Source organism: Phocoena sinus, chromosome 2 (genome assembly GCF_008692025.1).
Source record: "Phocoena sinus isolate mPhoSin1 chromosome 2, mPhoSin1.pri, whole genome shotgun sequence".
In the NCBI taxonomy this organism is placed as follows: domain Eukaryota; kingdom Metazoa; phylum Chordata; class Mammalia; order Artiodactyla; family Phocoenidae; genus Phocoena; species Phocoena sinus.
In genome coordinates, this window is record NC_045764.1 from 95,484,503 (window position 1) to 95,509,491 (window position 24,989).

The 24,989-nt window shown below is 42.7% G+C and overlaps 1 protein-coding gene across 4 annotated transcripts in view; it reads left to right on the forward strand.

Moving 5' to 3' along the window:
* The window catches only part of RASGRP1 (RAS guanyl releasing protein 1), an 87,076-nt gene that overhangs the window by 44,679 nt on the left and 17,408 nt on the right, over nucleotides 1-24,989 (forward strand). For 3 of the 4 annotated variants that reach the window (XM_032623960.1, XM_032623962.1, XM_032623961.1), the window contains exons 4-10: nucleotides 11,496-11,558; nucleotides 12,500-12,631; nucleotides 14,553-14,706; nucleotides 18,181-18,354; nucleotides 19,354-19,470; nucleotides 21,758-22,033; nucleotides 23,522-23,602. In XM_032623960.1, coding sequence (XP_032479851.1) covers nucleotides 11,496-11,558; nucleotides 12,500-12,631; nucleotides 14,553-14,706; nucleotides 18,181-18,354; nucleotides 19,354-19,470; nucleotides 21,758-22,033; nucleotides 23,522-23,602 — 997 coding nt within the window. Of the gene's footprint in view, nucleotides 1-11,202; nucleotides 11,559-12,499; nucleotides 12,632-14,552; nucleotides 14,707-18,180; nucleotides 18,355-19,353; nucleotides 19,471-21,757; nucleotides 22,034-23,521; nucleotides 23,603-24,989 lie in introns of all 4 variants that reach the window. The other variant, XM_032623963.1, reaches the window with a different exon arrangement.

Below are 24,989 nucleotides of genomic sequence, written 5' to 3' on the forward strand. Positions count from 1 at the left end.
ATGTTGAGTTGTATGAGTTCTCTGTATGTTTTGGATATTAACCCCTTATTGGATATATCACTTGCAAATATCTTCACCATTTAGTAGGTGGCCTTTTCATTTTGTTGGTGGTTTCTTTTCCTTCACTGTGCGAAAGCTTTAGTTTGATATAGTCCCATTTGGTTTTTTTTTAAATAAATTTATTTATTTATTTTTGGCTGTGTTGGGTCTTCGTTGCTGTGCACGGGCTTTCTCTAGTTGCAGCGAGCAGGGACTACTCTTCGTTGCAGTGTGCAGGCTTCTTATTACAGTGGCTTCTCTTGTTGCGGAGCATGGGCTCTAGGTGCGCAGACTTCAGTAGTTGTGGCATGCGGGCTCAGTAGTTGTGGCTTATGGGCTCTAGAGTGCAGGCTCAGTAGTTGTGGCGCACAGGCTTAGTTGCTCTGCAGCATGTGGGATCTTCCCAGCCCAGGGCTCGAATCTGTGTCCCCTGCACCGGCAAGAGAATTCTTAACCACTGTGCTATCAGGGAAGCCCTAGTCCCATTTGTTTATTTTTGCTTTTGTTTCCCTTGCCTGAGGGGACCTATCCAAAAACAATGTTATGAAGACTGATGTCAAAGATCATATACCTATGTTTTCTTTTTAGGATCATATACCTATGTTTTCTTCTATACGTTTTATGGTTTCAGGTCTTACTTTTTTTTTTTTTAACATCTTCATTGGAGTATAATTGCTTTACAGTGGTGTGTTAGTTGCTGCTTTATAACAAAGTGAATCAGTTATACATACACATGTGTTCCCATATCTCTTCCCTCTTGCGTCTCCCTCCCTCCCACCCTCCCTATCCCACGCCTCTAGGTGGTCACAAAGCACGGCGCTGATCTCCCTGTGCTATGCGGCTGCTTGCCACTAGCTATCTATTTTACGTTTGGTAGTGTATATATGTCCATGCCACTCTCTCGCTTTGTCACAGCTTACCCTTCCCGCTCCCCATATCCTCAAGTCCATTCTCTAGTAGGTCTGTGTCTTTATTCCTGTCTTACCCCTAGGTTCTTCGTGACATTTGTTTTTCTTAAATTCCATTTATATGTGTTAGTATACGGTATTTGTCTTTCTCTTTCTGACTTACTTCGCTCTGTATGACAGACACTAGGTCCATCCACCTCATTACAAATAGCTCAATTTCGTTTCTTTTATGGCTGAGTAATATTCCATTGTATATATGTGCCACATCTTCTTTATCTATTCATCCGATGATGGACACTTAGGTTGTTTCCATCTCCGGGCTATTGTAAATAGAGCTGCAGTGAACATTTTGGTACATGACTCTTTTTGAATTATGGTTTTCTCAGGGTATATGCCCAGTAGTGGGATTGCCGGGTCATATGGTAGTTCTATATTTACTTTTTTAAGGAATCTCCATACTGTTCTCCATAGTGGCTGTATCAGGTTACATTCCCACCAACAGTGTAAGAGGGTTCCCTTTGCTCCACACCCTCTCCAGCACTTATTGTTTCTAGATTTTTTGATGATGGCCATTCTAACTGCTGTGAGATGATATCTCATTGTAGTTTTGATTTGCATTTCTCTAATGATTAATGATGTTGAGCATTCTTTAATGTGTTTGTTGGCAGTCTGTATATCTTCTTTGGAGAAATGTCTATTTAGGTCTTCTGCCCATTTTTGGATTGGGCTGTTTGTTTTTTTGTTATTGAGCTGCATGAGCTGCTTGTAAATTTTGGAGATTAATCCTTTGTCAGTTGCTTCATTTGCAAATATTTTCTCCCATTCTGAGGGTTGTCTTTTGGTCTTGTTTATGGTTTCCTTTGCTGTGCAAAAGCTTTTAATTTTCATTAGGTCCCATTTGTTTATTTTTGTTTTTATTTCCATTTCTCTAGGAGGTGGGTCAAAAAGGATCTTGCTGTGATTTATGTCATAGAGTGTTCTGCCTATGTTTTCCTCTAAGAGTTTGATAGTTTCTGGCCATACATTTAGGTCTTTAATCCATTTGGAGCTTATTTTTGTGTATGGTGTTAGGGAGTGATCTAATCTCATACTTTTACATGTACCTGTCCAGTTTTCCCAGCACCATTTATCGAAGAGGCTGTCCTTTCTCCACTGTACATTGCTGCCTCCTTTTTCAAAGGTAAGGTGACCATATGTGCGTGGGTTTATCTCTGGGCTTTCTGTCCTTTTCCATTGATCTATATTTCTGTTTTTGTACCAGTACCATACTGTCTTGATTACTGTAGCTTTGTAGTATAGTCTGAAGTCAGGGAGCCTGATTCCTCCAGCTCTGTTTTTCGTTCTCAAGATTGCTTTGGCTATTCGGGGTCTTTTGTGTTTCCATACAAATTGTGAACTTTTTTGTTCTAGTTCTGTGAAAAATGCCAGTGGTAGTTTGATAGGGATTGCATTGAATCTGTAGATTGCTTTGGGTAGTAGAGTCATTTTCACAATGTTGATTCTTCCAATTCAAGAACATGGTATATCTCTCCATCTATTTATATCATCTTTAATTTCTTTCATCAGTGTCTTATATTTTTCTGCATACAGGTCTTTTGTCTCCTTAGGTAGGTTTATTCCTAGATATTTTATTATTTTTGTTGCAATAGTAAATGGGAGTGTTTTCTTGATTTCACTTTCAGATATTTCATCATTAGTGTATAGGAATGCCAGAGGTTTCTGTGCATTAATTTTGTATCCTGCTACTTTACCAAATTCATTGATTAGCTCTAGTAGTTTTCTGGTAGCATCTTTAGGATTCTCTATGTATAGTATCGTCATCTGCAAACAGTGACAGCTTTACTTCTTTTCCGATTTGGATTCCTTTTATTTCCTTTTCTTCTCTGATTGCTGTGGCTAAAACTTCCAAAACTATGTTGAATAAGATTGCTGAGAGTGGGCAACCTTGTCTTGTTCCTGATCTTAGTGGAAATGCTTTCAGTTTTTCACCATTGAGGACGATATTGGGCTGTGGGTTTGTCATATATGGCCTTTATTATGTTGAGGAAAGTTCCCTCTATGCCTACTTTCTGGAGGGTTTTTATCATAAATGGGTGTTGAATTTTGTCGAAAGCTTTCTCTGTATCTATTGAGATGATCATATGGCTTTTCTCCTTCAATTTGTTAATATGGTGTATCACGCTGATTGATTTGCGTATATTGAAGAATCCTTGCATTCCTGGAATAAACCCCACTTGATCATGGTGTATGATCCTTTTAATGTGCTTTTGGATTCTGTTTGCTAGTATTTTGTTGAGGATTTTTGCATCTATGTTCATCAATGATATTGGCCTGTAGTTTTCTTTCTTTGTGACATCCTTGTCTGGTTTTGGTATCAGGGTGATGGTGGCCTCATAGAATGAGTTTGGGAGTGTTCCTCCCTCTGCTATATTTTGGAAGACTTTGAGAAGGATAGGTGTTAGCTCTTCTCTAAATGTTTGATAGAATTCACCTGTGAAGCCATCTGGTCCTGGGCTTTTGTTTGTTGGAAGATTTTTAATCACAGTTTCAATTTCAGTGCTTGTGATTGGTCTGTTCATATTTTCTATTTCTTCCCGATTCAGTCCTGGCAGTTGGGCATTTCTAAGAATTTGTCCGTTTCTTCCAGGTTGTCCATTTTATTGGCATAGAGTTGCTTGTAGTAATCTCTCATGATCTTTTGTATTTCTGCACTGTCAGTTGTTACTTCTCCTTTTTCATTTCTAATTCTGTTGATTTGAGTCTTCTCCCTTTTTTTCTTGATGAGTCTGGCTACTGGTTTATCAACTTTATCTTCTCAAAGAACCAGCTTTTAGTTTTATTGATCTTTGCTATCGTTTCCTTCATTTCTTTTTCATTTATTTCTGATCTGATCTTTATGTTTTGTTTTTGTTTTGTTTTTTGCGGTACGCGGGCCTCTCGCTGCTGCGGCCTCTCCCGTTGCGGAGCACAGGCTCTGGATGTGCAGGCTCAGAGGCCATGGCTCACGGGCCCAGGCACTCCGCGGCATGTGGGATCTTCCCGGACTGGGGCACGAACCCGTGTCCCCTGCATCGGCAGGCGGACTCTTAACCACTGCGCCACCAGGGAAGCCTGATCTGATCTTTATTTCTTTCCTTCTGCTAACTTTGGAGTTTTTTTGTTCTTCTTTCTCTGATTGCTTTAGGTGCAAGGTTAGGTTGTTTATTCGAGATGTTTCCTGTTTCTTAAGGTAGGATTGTATTGCTATAAACTTCCCTCTTAGAACTGCTTTTGCTGCATCCCATAGGTCTTGAGTCATCATGTCTCCATTGTCATTTGTTTCTAGGTATTTTTTTATTTCCTCTTTGATTTCTTCAGTGATCACTTCCTTATTAAGTAGTGTATTGTTTAGCCTCCATGTGTTTGTATTTTTTTACAGATCTTTTCCTGTAATTGATATCTAGTCTCATAGCATTGTGGTCGGAAAAGATACTTGATACAATTTCAATTTTCTTAAATTTACCAAGGCTTGATTTGTGACCCAAGATATGATCTATCCTGGAGAATGTTCCATGAGCACTTTAGAGAAATTTGTATTCTGTTGTTTTTGGATGGAATGTCCTATAAATATCAATTAAGTCCATCTTGTTTAATGTATCATTTAAAATTTGTGTTTCCTTATTAATTTTCATTTTGGATGATCTGTCCATTGGTGAAAGTGGGGTGTTAAAGTCCCCTACTATGAATATGTTACTGTCTATTTCCCCTTTTATGGCTGTTAGCATTTGCCTTATGTATTGAGGTGATCCTATGTTGGGTGCATAAATATTTTCAATTGTTATATCTTCTTCTTGGGTCGATCCCTTGATCATTACGTAGTGTCCTTCTTTGTCTCTTCTTATAGTCTTTATCTTAAAGTCTATTTTGTCTGATATGAGAATTGCTACTCCAGCTTTCTTTTGGTTTCCATTTGCATGGAATATCCTTTTCCATCCCCTCACTTTCAGTCTGTATGTGTCTCTAGGTCTGAAGTGGGTCTCTTGTAGACAGCATATTTATGGGTCTTGTTTTTGTATCCATTCAGCCAGTCTGTGTCTTTTGGTGGGAGCATTTAATCCATTTACATTTAAGGTAATTATCGATAGGTATGTTCATATTCCCATTTTCATAACTGTTTTTGGTTTGTTATTGTAGGTCTTTTCCTTCTCTTGTGTTTCTTGCGTAGAGAAGTTCCTTTAGCATTTGTTGTAAAGCTGGTTTGGTGGTGCTGAACACTCAGCTTTTGCTTGTCTGTAAAGGTTTTAATTTCTCCATCAAATCTGAATGAGATCCTTGCTGGGTAGAGTAATCTTGGTTGTAGATTTTTCTCCTTCATCACTTTAAATATGTCCTGCCAGTCCCTCCTGGCTTGCAGAGTTTCTGCTGAAAGATCCGCTGTTAACCTTATGGGGATTCCCTTGTGTGTTATTTGTTGTTTATCCGTTGCTGCTTTTAATATGTTTTCTTTGTATTTAATTTTTGACAGTTTGATTAATATGTGTCTTGGTGTGTTTCTCCTTGGATTTATCCTGTATGGGACTCTCTGTGCTTCCTGGACTTGATTAACTATTTCCTTTCCCATGTTAGGGAAGTTTTCAAGTATAATCTCTTCAAATATTTTCTCAGATCCTTTCTTTTTCTCTTCTTCTTCTGGAATCCCTATAATTCGAATGTTGGTGCGTTTAATGTTGTCCCAGAGGTCTCTGAGACTGTCCGCAGTTCTTTTCATTCTTTTTCCTTTATTCTGCTCTGCAGTAGTTATTTCCACTATTTTATCTTCCAGGTAACTCATCCGTTCTTCTGCCTCAGTTATTCTGCTATTGATCCCATCTCTAGAGTATTTTTAATTTCATTTATTGTGTTGTTCATTGTTGCTTCTTTTATCTTTATTTCTTCTAGGTCCTTGTTAAATGTTTCTTGCATTTTCTCTATTCTATTTCCAAGATCTTGGATCATCTTTACTGTCATTATTCTGAATTCTTTTTCAGGTAGACTGCCTATTTCCTCTTCATTTTTTAGGTCTGGTGGGTTTTTATCTTGCTCTTTCATCTGCTGTGTGCTTTTCTGTCTTCTCATTTTGCTTATCTTACTGTGTTTGGGGTCTCCTTTTTGCAGGCTGCACGTTCGTAGTTCCCGTTGTTTTTGGTGTCTGTCCCCAGTGGCTAAAGTTGGTTCAGTGGGTTGTGCAGGCTTCCTGGTCAAGGGGACTAGTGCCTGTGTTCTGGTGGATGAGGCTGGATCTTGTCTTTCTGGTGGGCAGGTTCACGTCTGGTGGTGTGTTTTGGGGTGTCTGTGGCCTTATTATGATTTTAGGCAGCCTCTCTGCTAATGGGTGGGGTTGTATTCCTGTGTTGCTAGTTGTTTGGCATAGGGTGTCCAGCACTGTAGCTTGCTGGTCGTTGAGTGAAGCTTGGTGCTGGTGTTGAGATGGAGATCTCTGGGAGATTTTCACCATTTGATATTATGTGGAGCTGGGAGGTCTCTTGTGGACCAGTGTCCTGAAGTTGGCTCTCCCACCTCAGAGGCACAGCACTGACTCCTGGCTGCAGCACCAAGAGCCTTTCATCCACATGGCTCAGAATAAAAGGGAGAAAAAGTAGAAAGAAAGGAAGAGGAAGGAAGGAAGGAAGGAAAATAAATAGAAAGGGAGGGAGGAAGGAAGGGAGGAAGGGGATAAAATAAAATAAAATAATTAAAATAAAAAGTAATTAAGAAATTTTTTTTAGAAAAGAAAAAAAACAGATAGAACCCTAGGACAAATGGTGAAAGCAAAGCTATACAGAGAAAATCTCACACAGAAGCATACACATACACACTCACAAAGAGGAACAGGGGAAAAAAAATCATAAACCTTGCTCTTAAAGTCCACCCCCTCAATTTGGGATGATTCGTTGTCTATTCATGTATTCCACAGATGCAGGGTACATCGAGTTGATTCTGGAGCTTTAATCCGCTGCTTCTGAGGCTGCTGGGAGAGATTTCCCTTTCTCTTCTTTGTTCGCACAGCTCCCGCAGCTCAGCTTTGGATTTGGCCTTGCCTCTGCGTGTAGGTCACTGGAGGGTGTCTGTTTTTCGCTCAGACAGGACAGGGTTAAAGGAGCAGCTGCTTCAGGGGCTCTGGCTCACTCAGGCCAGGGGGAGGGAGGGGTATGGATGCAGGAAGAGCCTGCAGTGGCAGAGGCCGGCAGGACATTGCACCACCCTGAGGCATGCCACGTGTTCTCCCAGGGAAGTTGTCCCTGGATCCCGGGACCCTGGCAGTGACGGGCTGCACAGGCTCCCGGGAGGGCAGGTGTGGATAGTGACCTGTGCTCGCACACAGGCTTCTTGGCGGCGGCAGCAGCAGCCTTAGCATCCCATGCCTGTCTCTGGGGTCCGCACTTTTAGCTGCGGCTCACGCCCGTCTCTGGAGCTCCTTTAAGCAGAGCTCTTAATCCCCTCTCCTCACGCACCAGGAAACAAAGAGGGAAGAAAAAGTCTCTTGCATCTTCAGCAGGTCCATACTTTTCCCCAGACTCCCTCGGCTAGCCGTGGTGCACTAACACCCTGCAGGCTGTGTTCACGCCGTCAACCCCAGTCCTCTCCCTGCGCTCTGACCGAAGCCCGAGCCTCAACTCCCAGCGCCGCCCGCCCCGGCAGGTGAGCAGACAAGCCTCTCGGGCTGGTGAGTGCCGGTGGGCACCAATCCTCTGTGACGGAATCTCTTCGCTTTGCCCTCCGCACCCCTGTTGCTGTGCTCTCCTCCGCGGCTCTGAAGCTTTTCCCCTCCGCCACCTGCAGTCTCCGCCCGCAAAGGGGCTTCTAGTGTGTGGAAACCTTTCCTCCTTCACAGCTCCCTTCCAGAGGTGCAGGTCCCATCCCTATTCTTTTGTCTCTGTTTATTCTTTCTTCTTTTGCCCTCCCCAGGTATGTCTGGAGTTTCTTGCCTTTTGGGAGATCTGGTGTCTTCTGCCAGCGTTCAGTAGGTTTTCTGTAGGAGTTGTTCCACGTGTAGATATATTTCTGGTGTATCTGTGGGGAGGAAGGTGATCTCCGCCTCTTACTCTTCCACCATCTTCCTTATTCCCCTTTGAGAATGTCTGCCAAACCACAGAGAAAACACTTTGATGATTACACGTGATATGGGAGCATAAGGTGAAGTTCAGCACACTCTCAAGTTGACATCTCTTAGGTAAAACTGGGACCCCCAAAGGGCTCTCCAAACTCCTGAACTCCACACTATGGAGGCAGCCCTTTGGATATGCTGTCTCTCTGCTTCCAGGCAGCTCAGGTCTTACATTTCAGTTCATAATCAGTTTTGAATTCATTTTTGTGCATAGTGTCCAGTTTGCATAGTGTCCAGAATAGTCCAGTTTGATTCTTTTGCATGTAACTGTCCAATTTCCACAATACCATTTATTTAAGAGACTGTCTTTTCTCCATTGTATGTTCTTGCCTCCTTTGTTTTAGATTAGTTAACCACAAGTGTGTGGGTTAATTTCTGGGCTCTTTATTTTGTTCCATTGATCTACTTGTTTGTTTTTGTGCCTGTACCATACAGTTTTGATGACTGTAGCTTTGTAGTATAGTCTGAAGTCCGGGAGTGTGATACCTCCAGCTCTGTTCTTCTTTCTCAAGATTGTTTTGCTATTTGGGGACTTTTGTTTCCATAGAATTTTAGAATTATTTGTTTTAGTTCTGTGAAAAGTGCCATTGGTGTTTTGATAGGATTGCATTGAATCAGTAGGTTGCCTTGGGTAGTATGGTCATTTTAACAATATTCTTCTAATCCATGAATATGGTATGTCTTTCCATCTGTTCTGTCATCTTCAATTTTTTTCATCAGTGTCTTAAAGTTTTCTGACTGTGGGTCTTTTACTTACATAGTTGGATTTATTCCTGGATATTCTATCCTTTTCGATATGATTTAAATGGGATTATTTTCTTAATTTCTCTTTCTGATAGTTCCTTGTTAGTATATAGAAATGCAACAGATTTTTATATATTAATTTTGTACCCTGCAACTTTACTGAATTTTGATGAACTCTGGTAGTATTTTGGTGGTATATTTAGGATTTTCTATGTATAGTATCATGTCATCTTCAAACAGTAACAGTTTTACTTCTTCCTTTCCAATTTGGATTCATTTCTTTTTCTTGTCTGATTGCTCTGGCTAGGAATAAAAGTGTTGAGAGTGGGCATCGTTGTCTTGTTCCTGATCGTAGAAGAAATTCTTTCAGTTTTCACCATTGAGTATGATGTTAGCTGTGGGCTTATAATATATGGCATTTACTATGTTGAGGTATGTTCCCTCTATACATCTTCATGGAAAGTTTTTTTTAATCATAAATTGTTGAATTTTCTCAAATCCTTTTCTGTATCTATTGAGATGATCATATGATTTTTATTCTTTATTTATATATTCTTCAATTTGTCAATGAGGTATATCCCACTGACTGATTTGTGGATATTGAACTATCCTTGCATTCATTGGATAAATTCCACTTGATCATGGTGTATAATTCTTTTAATATATTGTTGTATTTGGTTTGCTAATACTTTGTTGAGAATTTTTGAATCTGTGTTCATCATATTTTTATCACTGATATTAGCCTGTAATTTTCTTTTTTTGTGATATCTTTGACTGGTTTTAGTATCAGGGTGATGCTGGCCTCGTAGAATGAGTTAGGAAGTGGTCCTTCTTCTGCAGTTTTTTGGAATAGTTTGATAGGTGTTTACTCTTTTCTAAATGTTTGGTAGAACTCACCTGTGAAGCCATCTGATCCTGGACTTTTGTTTGCTGCGAGTTTGTTTTGGTTTTGGTTTTTTTAAATTACTGATTCAATTTCATTATTGGTAATTGGTCTGCTCATATTTTCTATTTCTTCCCGGCTCAGTCTTGGAAGATTGTACACGTCTAGGAATTTGCACCTTTCTTCTAGGTTGTCCATTTTATTGGCATGTAACTGGTTGTAGTAATCTCTTACGTTCTTTTATATTTCTGCGGTATTGATTGTAACTTCTTTTTTATTTCTGATTTTATTGATTTGGGCCCTCCCATTTTTTTTCTTGAAGAGTCTAACTATTTAGATCTGAAGTGCATCTCTTGTAGGCAGCATACATATGGATCTTGGTTTTGTATCCATTCAGCCACTCCATGTCTTTTGACTGAAGCATTTAGTCCATTTACATTTAAAGTAATTATTGATAGGTATGTACTTGTAATTTTAAATCTTAGATTTTTAAAATACTTCAGAGGCTTTTCTGAATTCGAAATAGTTTTTATAACTTCAGTAAATTAAAATTATAAACAGTAAAGCTAACATTACCTTAGATGTTCCAAAGCTATGCATAAACTTAATAAGATTTGAATTTAAAATCACAAGTGTAAATCCCTTAATTGTATATTCCAGATTGAAGTTTCAAGACTCTCGTTCTAATATGCTCTTAAACATTACAGGTATATAAGATTTCAAAAGGCATAGATCCCTTCCTAATAAAAAAATCAGTAATATGATTTGGCCTGTTTTTTACTTTGCTATATTTAAGTCTGAGTTTTCCAAGGGTTAAAATATGCATAGCCACTGAAAGAAGACTGCACAGCCCCAGTTAATTGAGACATCTGCTGGCTGCTCAGTGGATTCCTCTCAGGGGCCCTGCTGGAATTCACGGAGCCCTGGATTGTGGTTAATTTGACATGGCTTTTAGAGGAGAAAGAGGGCAGTGTCTTGCGGGGCACACAGCCCACATAGCCTGATTCCTCAGTATGTTGATGGAAGAGGGTAGGACCACCCAGGTTCATCACTGGATTGGATTTTGCATTTCTATGACCTTTACAGTAAACACTTATTCTTTCCATATATCTCTAGAGATGCGTGAACTTGGTGGAACTTTGCTATTCTTTCTTGTTCTTAGAATGGCATCATTCTCGTGGAATATTCTGAATGGTACTGATCCTTAATGTGCTCTCCAGTTGTATTTGGATCATTCACATGGCTTTTTCTGACTTGCTATTACAACCTGTAAGATCAATCTACTGACATTTTCTAGGCATGTATTATCATTTTCCTATTATTGCCTTGATTATCATTACAATATATCTGAATATTTATTCCTTCCCTTTCTTCTAATTCAATGCACAGATTTTTTATCAGTTGCTGAAAAGATAAGAACAAGCTCTTCTTTTTAGCTTGTCTCCAGCAGACTCCTAGTCTTGGGCATGGGCAGAGGTCACTTGCCCCTTCTTTACTTCTTACAGGTCACCTGTGCGGGGACATTGCTGTGCTGTTGACTTCCTACTTCTGCAGAGGAGATGCTGTGGCCTTCTTCCTTAAGCGACTTCAGCATGGGCTAAAGTCACCATCTTTGCCCTTCATAAGCATACAGCTGCACACATTGAGTTGGTTTTATCCTATGGCCAGGGAGAGAAGAAACATTAAAAGAAACTATTTGTGGGGCTGGAGGGAGGGTAGTTTTAGCAATATTTGCAAAGATGAAAGGTTGTTTGGTTTCTATAACAGAGGCTTCCATTTCCCTTAACCACAGCCATACCTATAAGGATGCCTTGGCAAAGAATTCGCCAGGGCTTTGCCTGAAGATCTGCTATTTTGTAAGGTAACATTTCTGCATGCATTTGGGACTTTGTGGAGTGGGGTGAAATGAAAGAGCCAGAGACTCTAGCTCTTTCCTTTCCTCCCTGCCTTTCCCTTCCTGACCATCTATACAACACCTCTGGACAGACCAGAAAGGTCAATTGTTAGTACTGGAAATTCCTCAAAGAGCATAGTCGGTTTTTTCTGATGTGCCTGAGCTTAACATTTTATACCAATGTTTTTGTCAACCTTACAGCATTTTGGTATCAAGTGACATAAGGGAAAGGTTATTTTGTTTGTTTTTATTCCCAAGTATAAAAGTAATGTAGCTCGTATTAGAGCACTTTGAAAATATAGAGAAGAATATAACTATAGTAATAATCACTTATATCCAACTACCTATTTTGGTATATTTCCCTTGTCTCTTTCCAAGTAGGTTTTTTAACATAGTAGAGATCAAAATACATACAAAATTTTGTATCCTATAGTTTTCACTTAACTTTAAATCATAGGAATCTTCTCTAGTCATTAAAAAACTTCTTGTAAACATTATTTTTAATGGCCATGTAATATCCTGAGGTATAATAAAGTGTAATTTACAGATGCATTGTCCAATCTTTGGACGTTTGGTTTGTCTGCCATTGTCTTATTTGTCATTCTCTCTGATACACATGGTTGTGCCTAAATCTTTGCAGTGGCTTCCTTCATTATCATTCATCTTAGCATAGCATAGCATTTAATATGTGGGGCGCAGAGGATTGCCAGTGGGTGGTTTTCTTCTCTTCCCCCCACCCCTACTCCAGTTCCTTATATTCTGTGTAGAGAATATAGATTCTATATTCCCAGGAATATAGAACAAACCAGCCCCTGTCTCTTTCTGAATCCTTTTTGCGGGAAGAACCCACCACAGTGTGAGTCCTTGGCTTCAGGTTTGGCTTGTGTTTTTTAAATCCCACCATGTAGGTATTGGATAACAGAATTCTGGATCATGTTTAAAATAGATGCCAGCCTGGCAAGCACTATGGAAGAGTTTCAGGAACTGGTGAAAGCTAACGGCGAGGAGCTGCACTGCCACCTGATTGACACAACTCAAATGTGAGTGTCGTGGTTCTGACGCCTCTTTCGAAACCACCTCCCTCCTGTAATACAACCCAGGCCGCGCAGCAAGGCTCTGCGTCCCGCTGTGACGTCTGCTCTACCCACCCCAAGAAGCCCTCAGGCAGGTTCAGATGGCCTCATGGAAGAGAAAAGCTTGACATGTAGCAGGAAAGCATAGAAGCCCCCTGGTGATCACGGTGTACGTGACTAATATCCAAGAGCACGAAAAAAGAAGTCTCTGTGAGAAAGAAATCAGGAAGCCAGATATTGACTAAAATTTATATAAATCCCAATACACTGAAAGTATGGTGACTAAATCGGTGCCTCTCCAGCAGCTAACGCCTGGAGGGCCCCTGCGCTTATAAATGGGGAAGGGACTGCTGGAAAATGGATCGAGCAAAGGGTTTATAACACATTCGGTAGGCCAAGAAGTTCTGCAAGAGACACTTAGACCTATGCAGAGATGGAAAGGATCTCAGGAATACTGCATATTATTCCTTGGATTTCTTATTTATGAGATGGTCCCACTCTGGAAAAATGAATGCCTGTCCTAATCTGGGGAGAGGAGAGTACACTCATCATTTGCTAAGGTTTTCACAATGTGGCCCCTTTGTTTTGGAATAATACAGATCCCTAGGACATAGAATTCTAGGACTGAAACATATTTCCAAGATGATTTTATCCAACGTCCTGGGAAACAGGCTCAGCAAGGCTTGCTTGTCTGGAGTCACACAGCTAGCTGAGTTAATGGCAGAGCAGAATCTGGACTGTGAGAGCCCTCAGTGCCCTGTGCCGTGGCCGTGTGGAAATGATTTCCAAATCACGTCAGAGTCCCAATTAAATCTACATAGCGGGTTGGACTCTGTACTTCTTTGCTTAGAATTATAATAACTTGAGAGGTAAAAGAAGGTTTTGCAGTAACAGTGTCTTCATTTTTTAAATGCAGCACACAGGGCCCAGGGCAGTTCTCAAACCCTGATTTCCTTATCCCAATACACCCCTAGCTGACTTTCCTCTACCAATATTTTCCACGGTATATTCTTTAGAAATTAGTCAGTGGGATATTGCCCGACCAGATATACTTGAGAAAGAGAGAGTCGAACTTCCTTTTTGCAATGCATCTCAGAGTGGGTAATATGCTCTTTGGCTAAGGGGGCTGTAGAATTTGTAGCATTTCCCAAACTCATTTGACCACAGAACCCTTTTGTCAAGAGACAAGGTTCTCAGGAACACAGGTTTGGGAAACACAGATCTGCAACCTGCTACCTTCTCTTTGCTTCCTTAGTGTAGGAAATTGAAACTGAATAAGAAACACGTGGATTGATTACAAGAAAATGTGTGTGGGGCTAACTCTAGGGTTAGCTAGACTTCCTTGGTCATTTCAGTGGCTGGGGACATTTGAGGAAAATGCCACAAGTCTGCCCAGAGCGACCACCTGTTCCTACACATGATTACCCAGCATGGCATCTCCTCTCTGCGGTTCTCTGTGCTTTTCTGGCATGAAAACTGCCCCACTACCTTGAGATTTCCAACCACATAGAGTCCCCATCACCCTCATGAGATGAGGAAACACACAGAAGGCATGGAGAGAGCAGACCTGCCAGGGCTACACAGAGGAGCCAGGACACTGTGAACAATGCCCGAGACTCTGTCCTTCCCACAGACTTAAGACAAATGCATTTTACCCAGTTCCCATAGCACGTTCACAAGGCTCAAGGAAAACCATCAAAGCTTCCTGGTCGCCACCATAGGAAAAACTGATGTGGGGAAACTTAATGCATTGCTTTGACCAAGGAAAGTTAGGTAACGGTGCTTTGCATAGTCTTGTGGGAAGCATTACTGGATTTATTTGCATTAAAAAGCAATTTTGATTTATTCTTTTTCCCTGTCTTCTCCCTTTCATTTTTACCCACAAAAGCAATGCCCGTGACTGGTCCAGGAAACTGACTCAAAGGATAAAATCGAACACCAGCAAGAAACGAAAAGTCTCCCTGCTCTTTGACCATCTGGAACCAGAAGAGCTCTCCGAGCACCTTACCTACCTGGAGTTCAAGTCCTTCCGGAGGATATCTGTATGTACCCGAGGGGCCGGAGAAAAGCTTCCCTGGGATATCTCTGAAAATAAGCAGAGGAATTCAACAGGCCATCCACCTCCTAACCCTAGAGGCCCCCTCAGCGCTGGTAGGCTTTGCCATCACTCTGTGTCGTTGGGAAAATCAGGACACGCTGCCTTGTTTGTTGCTCCTGCTTTGCTGCACGCTCCCATCGTCCAAGCCCACCTCCCTCAGCCCACCACTCGCTCAAGTGGCAATACTGTGGGCACACATGGTACCCTGCACACGTGAGTGTACACACAGCAGGCATGCGCATACACACACACACATTTTATTCCTGATAATCATTAGGCTTCCAGAATGGATTTTTTAAATTTTCCTCCAAAAAAATGAGGCTAAGTCCTGTAAGAGGACTTGAATTCATTCTAGAATAGGCTTTGGACGGCTGTGGGAAATCTCAAAATAAATCAGATGCTACTGGTCTAGCCCAGAATTTACCTAAACCCTTGAGGTGGTGCTGACATGGCCCAGCAGTCTCCCCTGATTCTAGAGAGAAACTGTGCTGACACAAACCTTGCTCACTGAAACTCCATATGTGATACCAAAGAACACCAGCTCCATACAAGAGAACTTGCCAACAGAGCCTCACTGGCCGATATGATTTCCTGAGAAATGACTCCATTCAGCCCCCACCGCTATGGAAAGATACAGTTTTGAGCTTTGCTCTAAAAGTAGAGACTACCTAGTTGCTGGATGCATTTGTTAGATGTACCTGTTCCCTGCTGAGGTGATGGAGGCCCAGGGGCGGCTTGGACCAGGTCACACAGTTTATTAGAGTCAGAGCTGAGACCAGGATCACAAGCCTCTCTCGGTCACTCAGCGCCAATTAATTGAGGCTGCTTGTGTTTGGAAGGAGAGCTGCAAACCAGGTTACAGGGGTTATTATAGCTTTTCTCCCATAATGTTGACAGCCTCCCTGTTTTCACACAGCTATTTTGCCAATCAGTCAGGAACCTCCCCGCCCCCTCCAGCCCAATTTGGAAATACGTCTCCAAGCATTCATCTGCATGGGGACCTCCAGTCTCCTCACTGGCTCCCCTCAGACAGAACCACAGGCCCCAGTTGGAACGCTCCCCCTGGGGGGTTTCCATTTGGCAGTGCCTCTCCTGTCACGGGGGAAGGACACTGAAAAGAGCCATTTATCACACTGGAAATCTGAGCTGTACTGGGGCCCAATTGGTAGGACTGCTCTGTCAGGCCTGTGGGCTGTCTGCTCCCTGCCAGGGCTCAGATCAGTGGAGGTGGAAGGGAAGAGTCAGTGCAGAACAAGGCCTCTGCGCCAGTGCTCCCCCAGTGTCGGTGCAGGGTTCTAGCTGCAAATGAAGACATCAGCCTGAACCTTCATTTCTTTTGAATGTCACGGTTGCCTCGTAGAAGACTTTTGGGGGGATCTTTTTGTTTTACCTACACAGTTCTAAACAGTTTTCCCCACGTAGGGTGGGAGGGAAATTTATCTCTGCTATGAATTGAGTGACATTTGATATTTTCTGCTTATTATAATACTTTGGAGGGGGGAAGAATTATACTGAGATAACTTTTAAAAAACAAGTGGATTCAATATGTTACATTTCGAATGGGAGGGGTATATAAATGTATTCACTGGAATGAATCGGGGAACTTTTTCTTAGAACCGGTAAGATTTGTGCTGTATATGTCTCTCTTAAGGAGTAGGTTTGATCTACTCATCTTTTTCCACCCATCAGCAAACAGCACAGAAAAATGGGGCTCAGTTAATTTGCATTCATTTTATTCAGGTTATGAGATCTTCTCATCAGTGTATTACTAGTCAGGCAGGACTAAGGTATGTACACTGATAACAACCCCCTCAACCCTTCCCACCCAATCTCAGTGGCCTAACAAAGCAAAAGTTTATTTTTCACTCCTGCTACACAGGGGCCTCTGCTGACCACAGGTGCTCAGAGCCTGGGTGTGGGAGGCTTCATCTTGACATAGATCTCCACGATCTCTGCAGCCTGGAAAGGCAACATAGCCAATCATTCACTGGCTCTTCTATCTCAAAAGTCGTCACGTCTATCAGCAACTCCTAAATATCTAAAGATCTTTAGGGTATGAAATGATAGTGTGCTCAACTTCCTAAAAGAAGTTGCCTGAAAAGCATTCGTTCCAATACAATCCCAGCGAGAGGATTTTTCTTTATTTTTGGAATGTGCCTATTACTAATATAAACATCATTATTAAAACAGTTCCCTTGTTTCTGCCAAAAAAAAAAAAAAGTCATCATGTCACTTCCACTGACATTCTCCTGGCTAAACTGTCATGTGGTCACACCTGATCTCAAAGGGCAGAGTTGAGAAATGGAGAGCTGGAAATAGCTGGGGAACAGCACTGAAAACTCCCATGGGAGCACTGGAGCAGAGCAAACTCTCCTCTCTCTGTTATACTATTTGAGCAGAAGGATTGTTTGTGACAGGGACACAGTAGCTGCAGTCATGATTTATACACTGATCTTCTGGGACATTTCCAGCTTCACATCTGCTGTTTGTTTCAGCGTCAGCCATAGTGAATGCCATTGCCCAGGTGAATGGGAAGCTGTGGTCCCCAAATAGTAGCTAACCAGTGTCACGTACCCCACTCACTTCACCCCTGCTCGAGTTGGCGAATAGAGGGAAATCCAAACAGGTCTGTTTGATCATGAGGTTAATAATATCCTGTTAGCACCACCTCACACTTATGTAGTACTTTGAAAAGTTAAAGTGCTTTCACAGGTTATCATGTTTGATCTTATTAACAATTCCGTGTCCTAAATAGGACAGATGTTATCCCGGTTTTTTTTTTGTTGTTTTTGCGGTACGCGGGTCTCTCACGGTTGTGGCCTCTCCCCTTGCGGAGCACAGGCTCCGGATGCGCAGGCTCAATGGCCATGGCTCACGGGCCCAGCCGCTCCGCAGCATGTGGGATCTTCCCGGGCCGGGGCACAAACCCGTGTCCCCTGCATTGGCAGGTGGTCTCTCAACCACTGCGCCACCAGGGAAGCCCTATCCCATTTTTAAGTTAAGAAAACAGCTAGGAGAGAGAGAAAAAGAGTGTGTGACACAGTAGATTTTGTGAGATGATCTTTTTTTTTTCCCCTTACCTTCAGCAACATAGCTGGAACTAGTACTGAGATTTTTCTTGTATACTGTATTCTTTAGAATTGAAAAGGGGCACTATCCCTATCTACTCAACATAATATTGGGGTTAACTTGTATGTGTACCCATCCATTTAGGCCTAATGACGTTTGATGTAGAGGGACCATGCTGTGGGTAGAATAAGAAAGATGTCCTTCCTACCATCCTTGTCTGCAGGAGAGGAAAGCCAAGAGCTCCTCTGTCCCTTAGCAGATTCTAGCCATCAACTTAACAGAGGTAATATGCCCCTCGGGTCTCCCAGAATACTGGAGCGGCAGTCCTGATGAGTTTCTTTTTCCCCAGTTCTCCGATTATCAGAATTACCTCGTGAATAGCTGCGTGAAGGAGAACCCTACCATGGAGCGGTCCATTGCCCTGTGTAACGGCATCTCCCAGTGGGTACAACTGATGGTTCTCAGCCGCCCCACCCCCCAGCTCCGAGCTGAAGTCTTCATCAAGTTCATCCAGGTGGCTCAGGTGAGTGACTGGATTAAGACTAGCGCCTGGGCTAAGAGGTAAATTATCCCCTCTTCCCCCAGCCTAGTCCATCCATTAGAGCTGCCTTCTCATCATGAACCTCCTGGTGGGGTTTGTGCACTTTTACCTGTCCCCAGATCTAGATACGGTGACTCTTCTACATCCCACAAAAGGGCAGTATGGAGAGGGCCCTACAGGCCATCTTCAAGGTCAGGATATGGTTAGATCTGTTTAGATCTTTAACATTTTTCAGAAGATGCTTACCAGCCTAATATTGTTTTACCAAATGTGGCCCACATGGCAAAGGAAAGGGCAATTTCAGGTTTTAGTGGAGCTAGACCAGCCTGATTTAGGTCTGTGAGCCCATGTTGTGTTGAATGGCTGGGTTTAGTGTTTGAGGGGCAGAGTTTAGGCATCTGATAAGAGAAAAGCAGATACTGTGAACACATATTTGAAATTTCACAGAGATTCTAGCATCTCTGTCCCAGTTACTGTCCTATATAGGCATTGGCGTTGCCCTCAGAAATAAAGTCTGGTTACTTTGGGGTGAAGGATATAAAGGATTATGCTAAACGATATATTTTTTCATCTCTAGATGTTCTAGACCAGTGTTTCTTAAAGTGTGGTACATGGAACACCTGCTCTGATGTTAACTAAAGCACAGATCCCTAAGCTCAACCCCAGATCCGGGGAATCGGAACATCTGTACTTGAGTCCAGAAATCTTTGTGTTAAACAAGTACTTTGGGTGTTAGAAGCTACTGCTGTAGAGGGTGGTCCACAGACCAGCTGAAACTAAAGGAGGAAGACATGACGCTTTGCTAGATTTGGGACCTCCTGGTCTGGAATTAAGCCTTAGGAAAGAAATGGACAGAAAATTGCAATACCTGATTGCTAGCCTTTGGCCAGAATTAGGAAGACTTATAACACAGAGATGAGAGGCAGCGTCTAAGCGCCCATGTAACTGACATGTACAGTGACTCTGTTTTCTGTGTCACAGAAGCTCCACCAACTACAGAACTTCAATACGTTGATGGCTGTGATAGGAGGGCTCTGTCACAGCTCAATCTCCAGGCTCAAGGAGACAAGTTCACATGTCCCGCATGAAATCAATAAGGTCAGTGCTCCTGTCTCCTCCGGGGCCCCTTGGCAGCATTCCTAGGACTAGCGTCAGTGTTTCCTCCTTGAGGGGCAGCCCAGAGAGCATTTCCGAACCAAAGCATCCCTTTTCAACCAGGCAAAATACCAAGGAAGCAACCCCTAAAACCCACAGGACAGGAACAGGGATGTCACAGATTTGAGGGTGACTGTGACTCAGTCTGGCTGCAGTGTTACTGCACCCATTCCCGCTGGTGATTTGAAACAACATGTGTGTCCTTCCCATGTTCGTATGCCACTGAGTATCCGGAGTCACCATCTTTAGTGAGAACTCACTTGCTCTAGCAAGGAAGAGTGGTTCAGTGACCACAGTTCAGTCTGCATGTCAAGTGAGGTTATTTAGTGACATGTTAGAAACCTAGCTAGCTGGAACCCTTGGAGAGTGACATTATGGAGAGCTGAATTTTTCCAGATAGTTGGAAATGAGCTTTTCAGGTACCATTTTTTAATAGGTGGTATTTTATTGAGGAACATTTTTCTTAAGTGTCCGATGTACTTTCCTACATTATTAATTAGATTTTATAGAAAGGACTTTAATCCTTTATACCTACGGATGTTATCACACGTGTAAACCACTATGATATAGTACAGGTATAAATGCAGCTACTTATGGTATGGGTTTGATATAACAGCTGCTCTGGGTATTTCATCTCATTTGGCCTCCCTTACTAAACTCAAACCCCAGTCCCCTTGCGAGCTCTCTTCTTAGGGAGAGATGTATGACCCTCGTTGCCACATCTGTTTTCCCAGGTGTTCAGCCTCCTTTCAGAAAGCCTCTTATTAATCATCCTTGCTCTGACAATGCTGGGGTCTGGGGACACCGCTCCACCCCCACCTCCCAGTGGTCTGGTCACCTTATAATTCCTTCATAGTGCTGGCTGGGAGCAGGCAGAACAACTGAAGACTGCCTGTGTCTCAGAGGGAGAGAATCACAGAATTTCAAGTGCCTTCGTGTCATTTCGTTTACAAGATGTAGCTTGCTGCTCTGCAGCTTGGGGTCCCCCCATAGCAGTGCTTCCTGTCTGTAGCTGCTTGACCTTCAGGGTGGTCTGCATAGTGAATTCCTAAGTCCAGAATTAAAGCTAGTGTCCTGCAGTAGTTTATGTCACCTTCCAAGGGGAACAAAAATACCTCTGTCATCTTTGCTGCTAGTCTCTTGTCTTGTGAGCATTTCCCACACTCCACACTCGCACGCCCTGTTTCCTAGAGGTGTGTGAGGAGGCTCTCTTGGCAGCCACATGGCTGCCGGGGGCTGACTCCCAGACCTCAAGCTCTTCATCGGGAGAAAGGGTACTTCTTTAGGCCACGATTTTATTACAGGAATTTCCAGCACAGTGTTTAAAATGGTTGTTTTGTGTTGTGACGTGAGTCTCTCCTTCCTGTCTTTGCTTCTGAGAAGGCTGGTCACCACACACGGGGGTGGGGTTCTATGAACTGCGTTCTGACTTAAAGCAGATGCACTGGAAGGAACAGCAGACGACCTGGCTGTGCCCTTGCTGTGCTGGGAGTGGCCACGCGCCCTCTGGCCACGGCAGAGCACAGGCTCTAACGCAGAGCCCCCCACGGCCTCTGCCTCGTCCTCTCTCAGGTCCATTGCTGGGAATTGGTCTAGTCTGTTCAGTCTCCCTATCCAGGGTTTCGGTCCGTGGGTGGAATGTCGCCTGCTTCCTAGGCATAGGCCCATCTTGAGACTCACCGAGCCAAGGCCCACAGAGCGCAGCATAAGGAATAACAACACTTGACAGGTGACTGAAGCGCCACGCTGGAAACACGCTTCCCCGCGCCAGCTGCGTGGGCAGCACACTTGAAGTGTATGCGGTGCAGTGTCTTTGGAATCATTCGGAAGACACTAGGGAAGGGGACTGCGTGGCTTGGGGTAGAGGTCAGAGAGACACTTACTATGCACTGTATACTCTTGTACTTTTTAAATCTTTTTTATCGTGTGCTTACTTATTTTTTTAAAGAACAATTTTAGCATAAAAATGGTAAATAAAACCTCATCTAGAATTTTCCAGTTATGTAGTAAAGCACACCTTGCATTTTCTAAATCTACTCTGCGATGTTTGACATAAGCTGGAGTTTTAACTGGGGAGTCAGAATCTACACCTTTAGGTGGACCACCCCCTGCCTGACAACTCAGGGACGGGGTGAAATTATGGTAGGAGCTGAGAGTAAAAGGCAGCCGCTGCAGAAACGCAGCCTGCCTGGATGGTACCTGTGACTGGCTCCCTTCCTCTGCTTTGTAGGTCCTGGGTGAGATGACCGAGCTGCTGTCCTCCTGCAGAAACTATGACAACTACCGGCGTGCCTACGGGGAGTGCACCCACTTCAAGATCCCCATCCTGGGGGTACACCTCAAGGACCTCATCTCCCTGTATGAAGCCATGCCCGACTATCTGGAGGAGGGGAAGGTGAACGTCCACAAGCTGCTGGCCCTTTACAATCATATCAATGAACTGGTCCAGCTGCAAGAGGTGGCCCCACCCCTGGAGGCCAACAAGGACCTGGTGCACCTGCTGACGGTGAGGCTCCATGGGAGACAAATTACTGAGCGCTACCTCATCAAAGATCAGCTCAGTTAAGCCTCACAAGAACTCTATGAAGTGGATACTATCATTACCTCCATTTTATGGATGGGGATTCTGAGGCACAAAGACGTAACTTGCCAGAAGCCACACTTACTAAGCAGCAGATCCTGGGCTCAGACCCGGGTGGTGGGACTCCGGGGCTGTGCTCTTAAGCATCATGCCCTTTGGACCTCTAGGAACGTTCCCCTCCCCCTACAAAAGCCAGTCCTAAGCTCTCTGGGAGGAGCTGATAGCAAATCAGGATACAAGGCTTGGTAAGAGATTGGAGACAGTCGGTTTTCATTTAAAAAAAGGACAAGGCATTGAGTTTAAAAAGAAAGAAAAAAATAGGTTCATTATTTGGGTCCTGCTACCACTGGCTTGGATCCCAGAGACATTTAAGCCAAGGGCAGGCGAACACTTGTAGTGATGCAGGAGACCAGGATTTGCACTTTGGGTCGGGGGTGAGATCAGATGAACTCCCTTCCAGACCTGTGATTCTATAGTTCACCAGCTGTGTGACTGACAGTGGGCACATAACTGTTTCCTTCTCTGTAAAATCAGAGGGACTCATCTCTGCGATGACTTCTCCCTTCTCTTTCAGTTCTAAAATTAGACAATTTCTAATCTGCTTTTTTTGCAGAATGGAATAATCACTGTGGCCTCTTCCTACCTCACAGGATTATTCTGATAGTGCCTCAGGCTTTGCATCCAGCTGGTGTCTAATCCCAGCCCTTTTGCTAATTGTCCAGGTGACCTTGGCTAGTTTCCGCCTTAGACAGCATCATCTGAGGAAAGAGGCACTGAACCTTAACTTTCTTGGTTCACAAATTCTGTGAGGAAAACTAAGCATTTCCCTCCCAAAATATACGTAAGCCATATATACTCAAAAATATGGATGTTTTTGAGTTCTGAACCCCCTGAAGCCCATCCATAGAATCCAGATTAAGAACAAGATTATTTCTAAGACCTCTCTCCTCTAAAGTTTTTCTAAGATATATGAAACTCTTAATATTGTTTGATATTACCTGTTATCATTTAAACTGGGTTCTGTTGCTGGAATCAAATTTTAATGGTATCAGGCCATGCAAACTGTCCTTTCAGATCATCCGTCTGCTTTGGGAGAGAACACGTGAGGTGTGGACCATCTGACTAGATAGGGCCTTCGGCCTAAGCTCTGCCTAGAAGCTTAGCTATTAAACCATAGTTTAAAAGTGGGCATCTTGAGACTTCTCCAAAGTTTAAAAATATTTTAACAAAAACTAACGCTTGCCCTACTGCAATAGTAGATGTTATACCCCCAAAATTTTGTGAATTTTTAAAAACAAATGACTTACAGCCTAAAAGGGTAAACCACTAGAGAGGAAGAACCAAGAAACACATCGGCCCTGGGAAAGGCAAACAGCATCCTAGCAATTAACTCTGTTCTCCTTTGATCTGCAGTTATCCCTAGATCTCTACTACACTGAAGACGAAATCTACGAGCTTTCTTATGCCCGGGAACCCAGGAACCACAAAGCCCCAGTGAGTTTTTCATATTAAGACTCCCATGTGTAACAGGTGCTTTACAAGCCTCTCATCAAGGTCATCCATCTTGGAATGGACTTTAGTTCAGGTTAAAAAGCATATTATGTTTTTACTATGTGCCCAACATTGTGCTAGGAATAAGAAAAGCTTCAGCATATGTATTAGGAATAGTTCCTGACCATAAGGAGTTTGTACACAACTCGAGGGGATAAGACTAATATGTGAACAGTAAATAACTACATGCCATGAGTGTCAGAAGGAGTGGGGGAATCAGCCAGCGGTTTACTAGTTAGAGAAGGGATATAGCATGGTGGGCTGGAGTGACCTCTCCCTCCTATTAATTATAAAGTGTCCTCAAGGCAGTTGTTTCTCTTCATGATTTGTTGATGATAATGATATGTATATTAATCAGATGCTCAGCTTCAGAAGACTTTCAACTTGGTAGATAGAAAAGCCCCCACATCTTGTATTCACGTGGGTCAGAAAGAGCAGTCTGCTGGGTTTTTTGACCTCTTATGATGATAAGTCCTGTGCACAGTCCTGGCTGCACAGTAGGGACTTCACAGGTTATCTGGCCCTGGCTTCCTACAGGCAGGTGAAATAATTTCAGTCTTCCTTCTGAAGAACCAATAATTCCCACAGTCTCCTGGGCAGCTCCCCAGCTCCAAAGCAAGTGGTACTCAAGGGTAGAGAGTTGCCTGTACATGAGAAATTCAGCTTATCTGTTCAGATGGCTAAATTTCATTGTTTCTATACAGAAAGACCAAGTTCTAGCATACTATTGTAACCAAAGATGTTTACTGAACATATTCGGCAGGTTTCAGGGTGTTGGAGGGCATTCCAACAAAAGGGGGACCTTCTTTCATTTTTTGAAGAGATTTTAATTTGGGCCAAGTCTCAGATACTTAGGAATGGATTCCATCTCAGCTTGTCTAGGCCTCACTTCTTGTTTTTTTTTTCTTGCATGTCTTCCTGCCTTTTAGCTATTTTTCTCCTCATCCTTGTCTCTACTAAATAGTAAGTAGAGAACAGAGAGGAAAAATTTTTTTTAATGTTACTGGAGTGTACCTGCTGTTCAGGTGTACAGCAAAGTGATTCAGTTATACGTATACATATATTCATTCTTTTTCAGATTCTTTTCTCATATAGGTTATCACAGAATATTGAGTAAAGTTTCCTGTGCTATACAGTAGGTCCTTGTTGGTTATCTGTTTTATATATAGTAGTGTTATGTTAATCCCAAATTCCTGATTTATCCCTCCCCCCAACATTTCCCCTTTGGTAACCATAAGTTTGTTTTTGATATCTGTAAGTCTGTTTCTGTTTTGTAAATCAGTTCATTTGTATCATTTTTAAAATTAGATTCCACATATGAGTGATATAT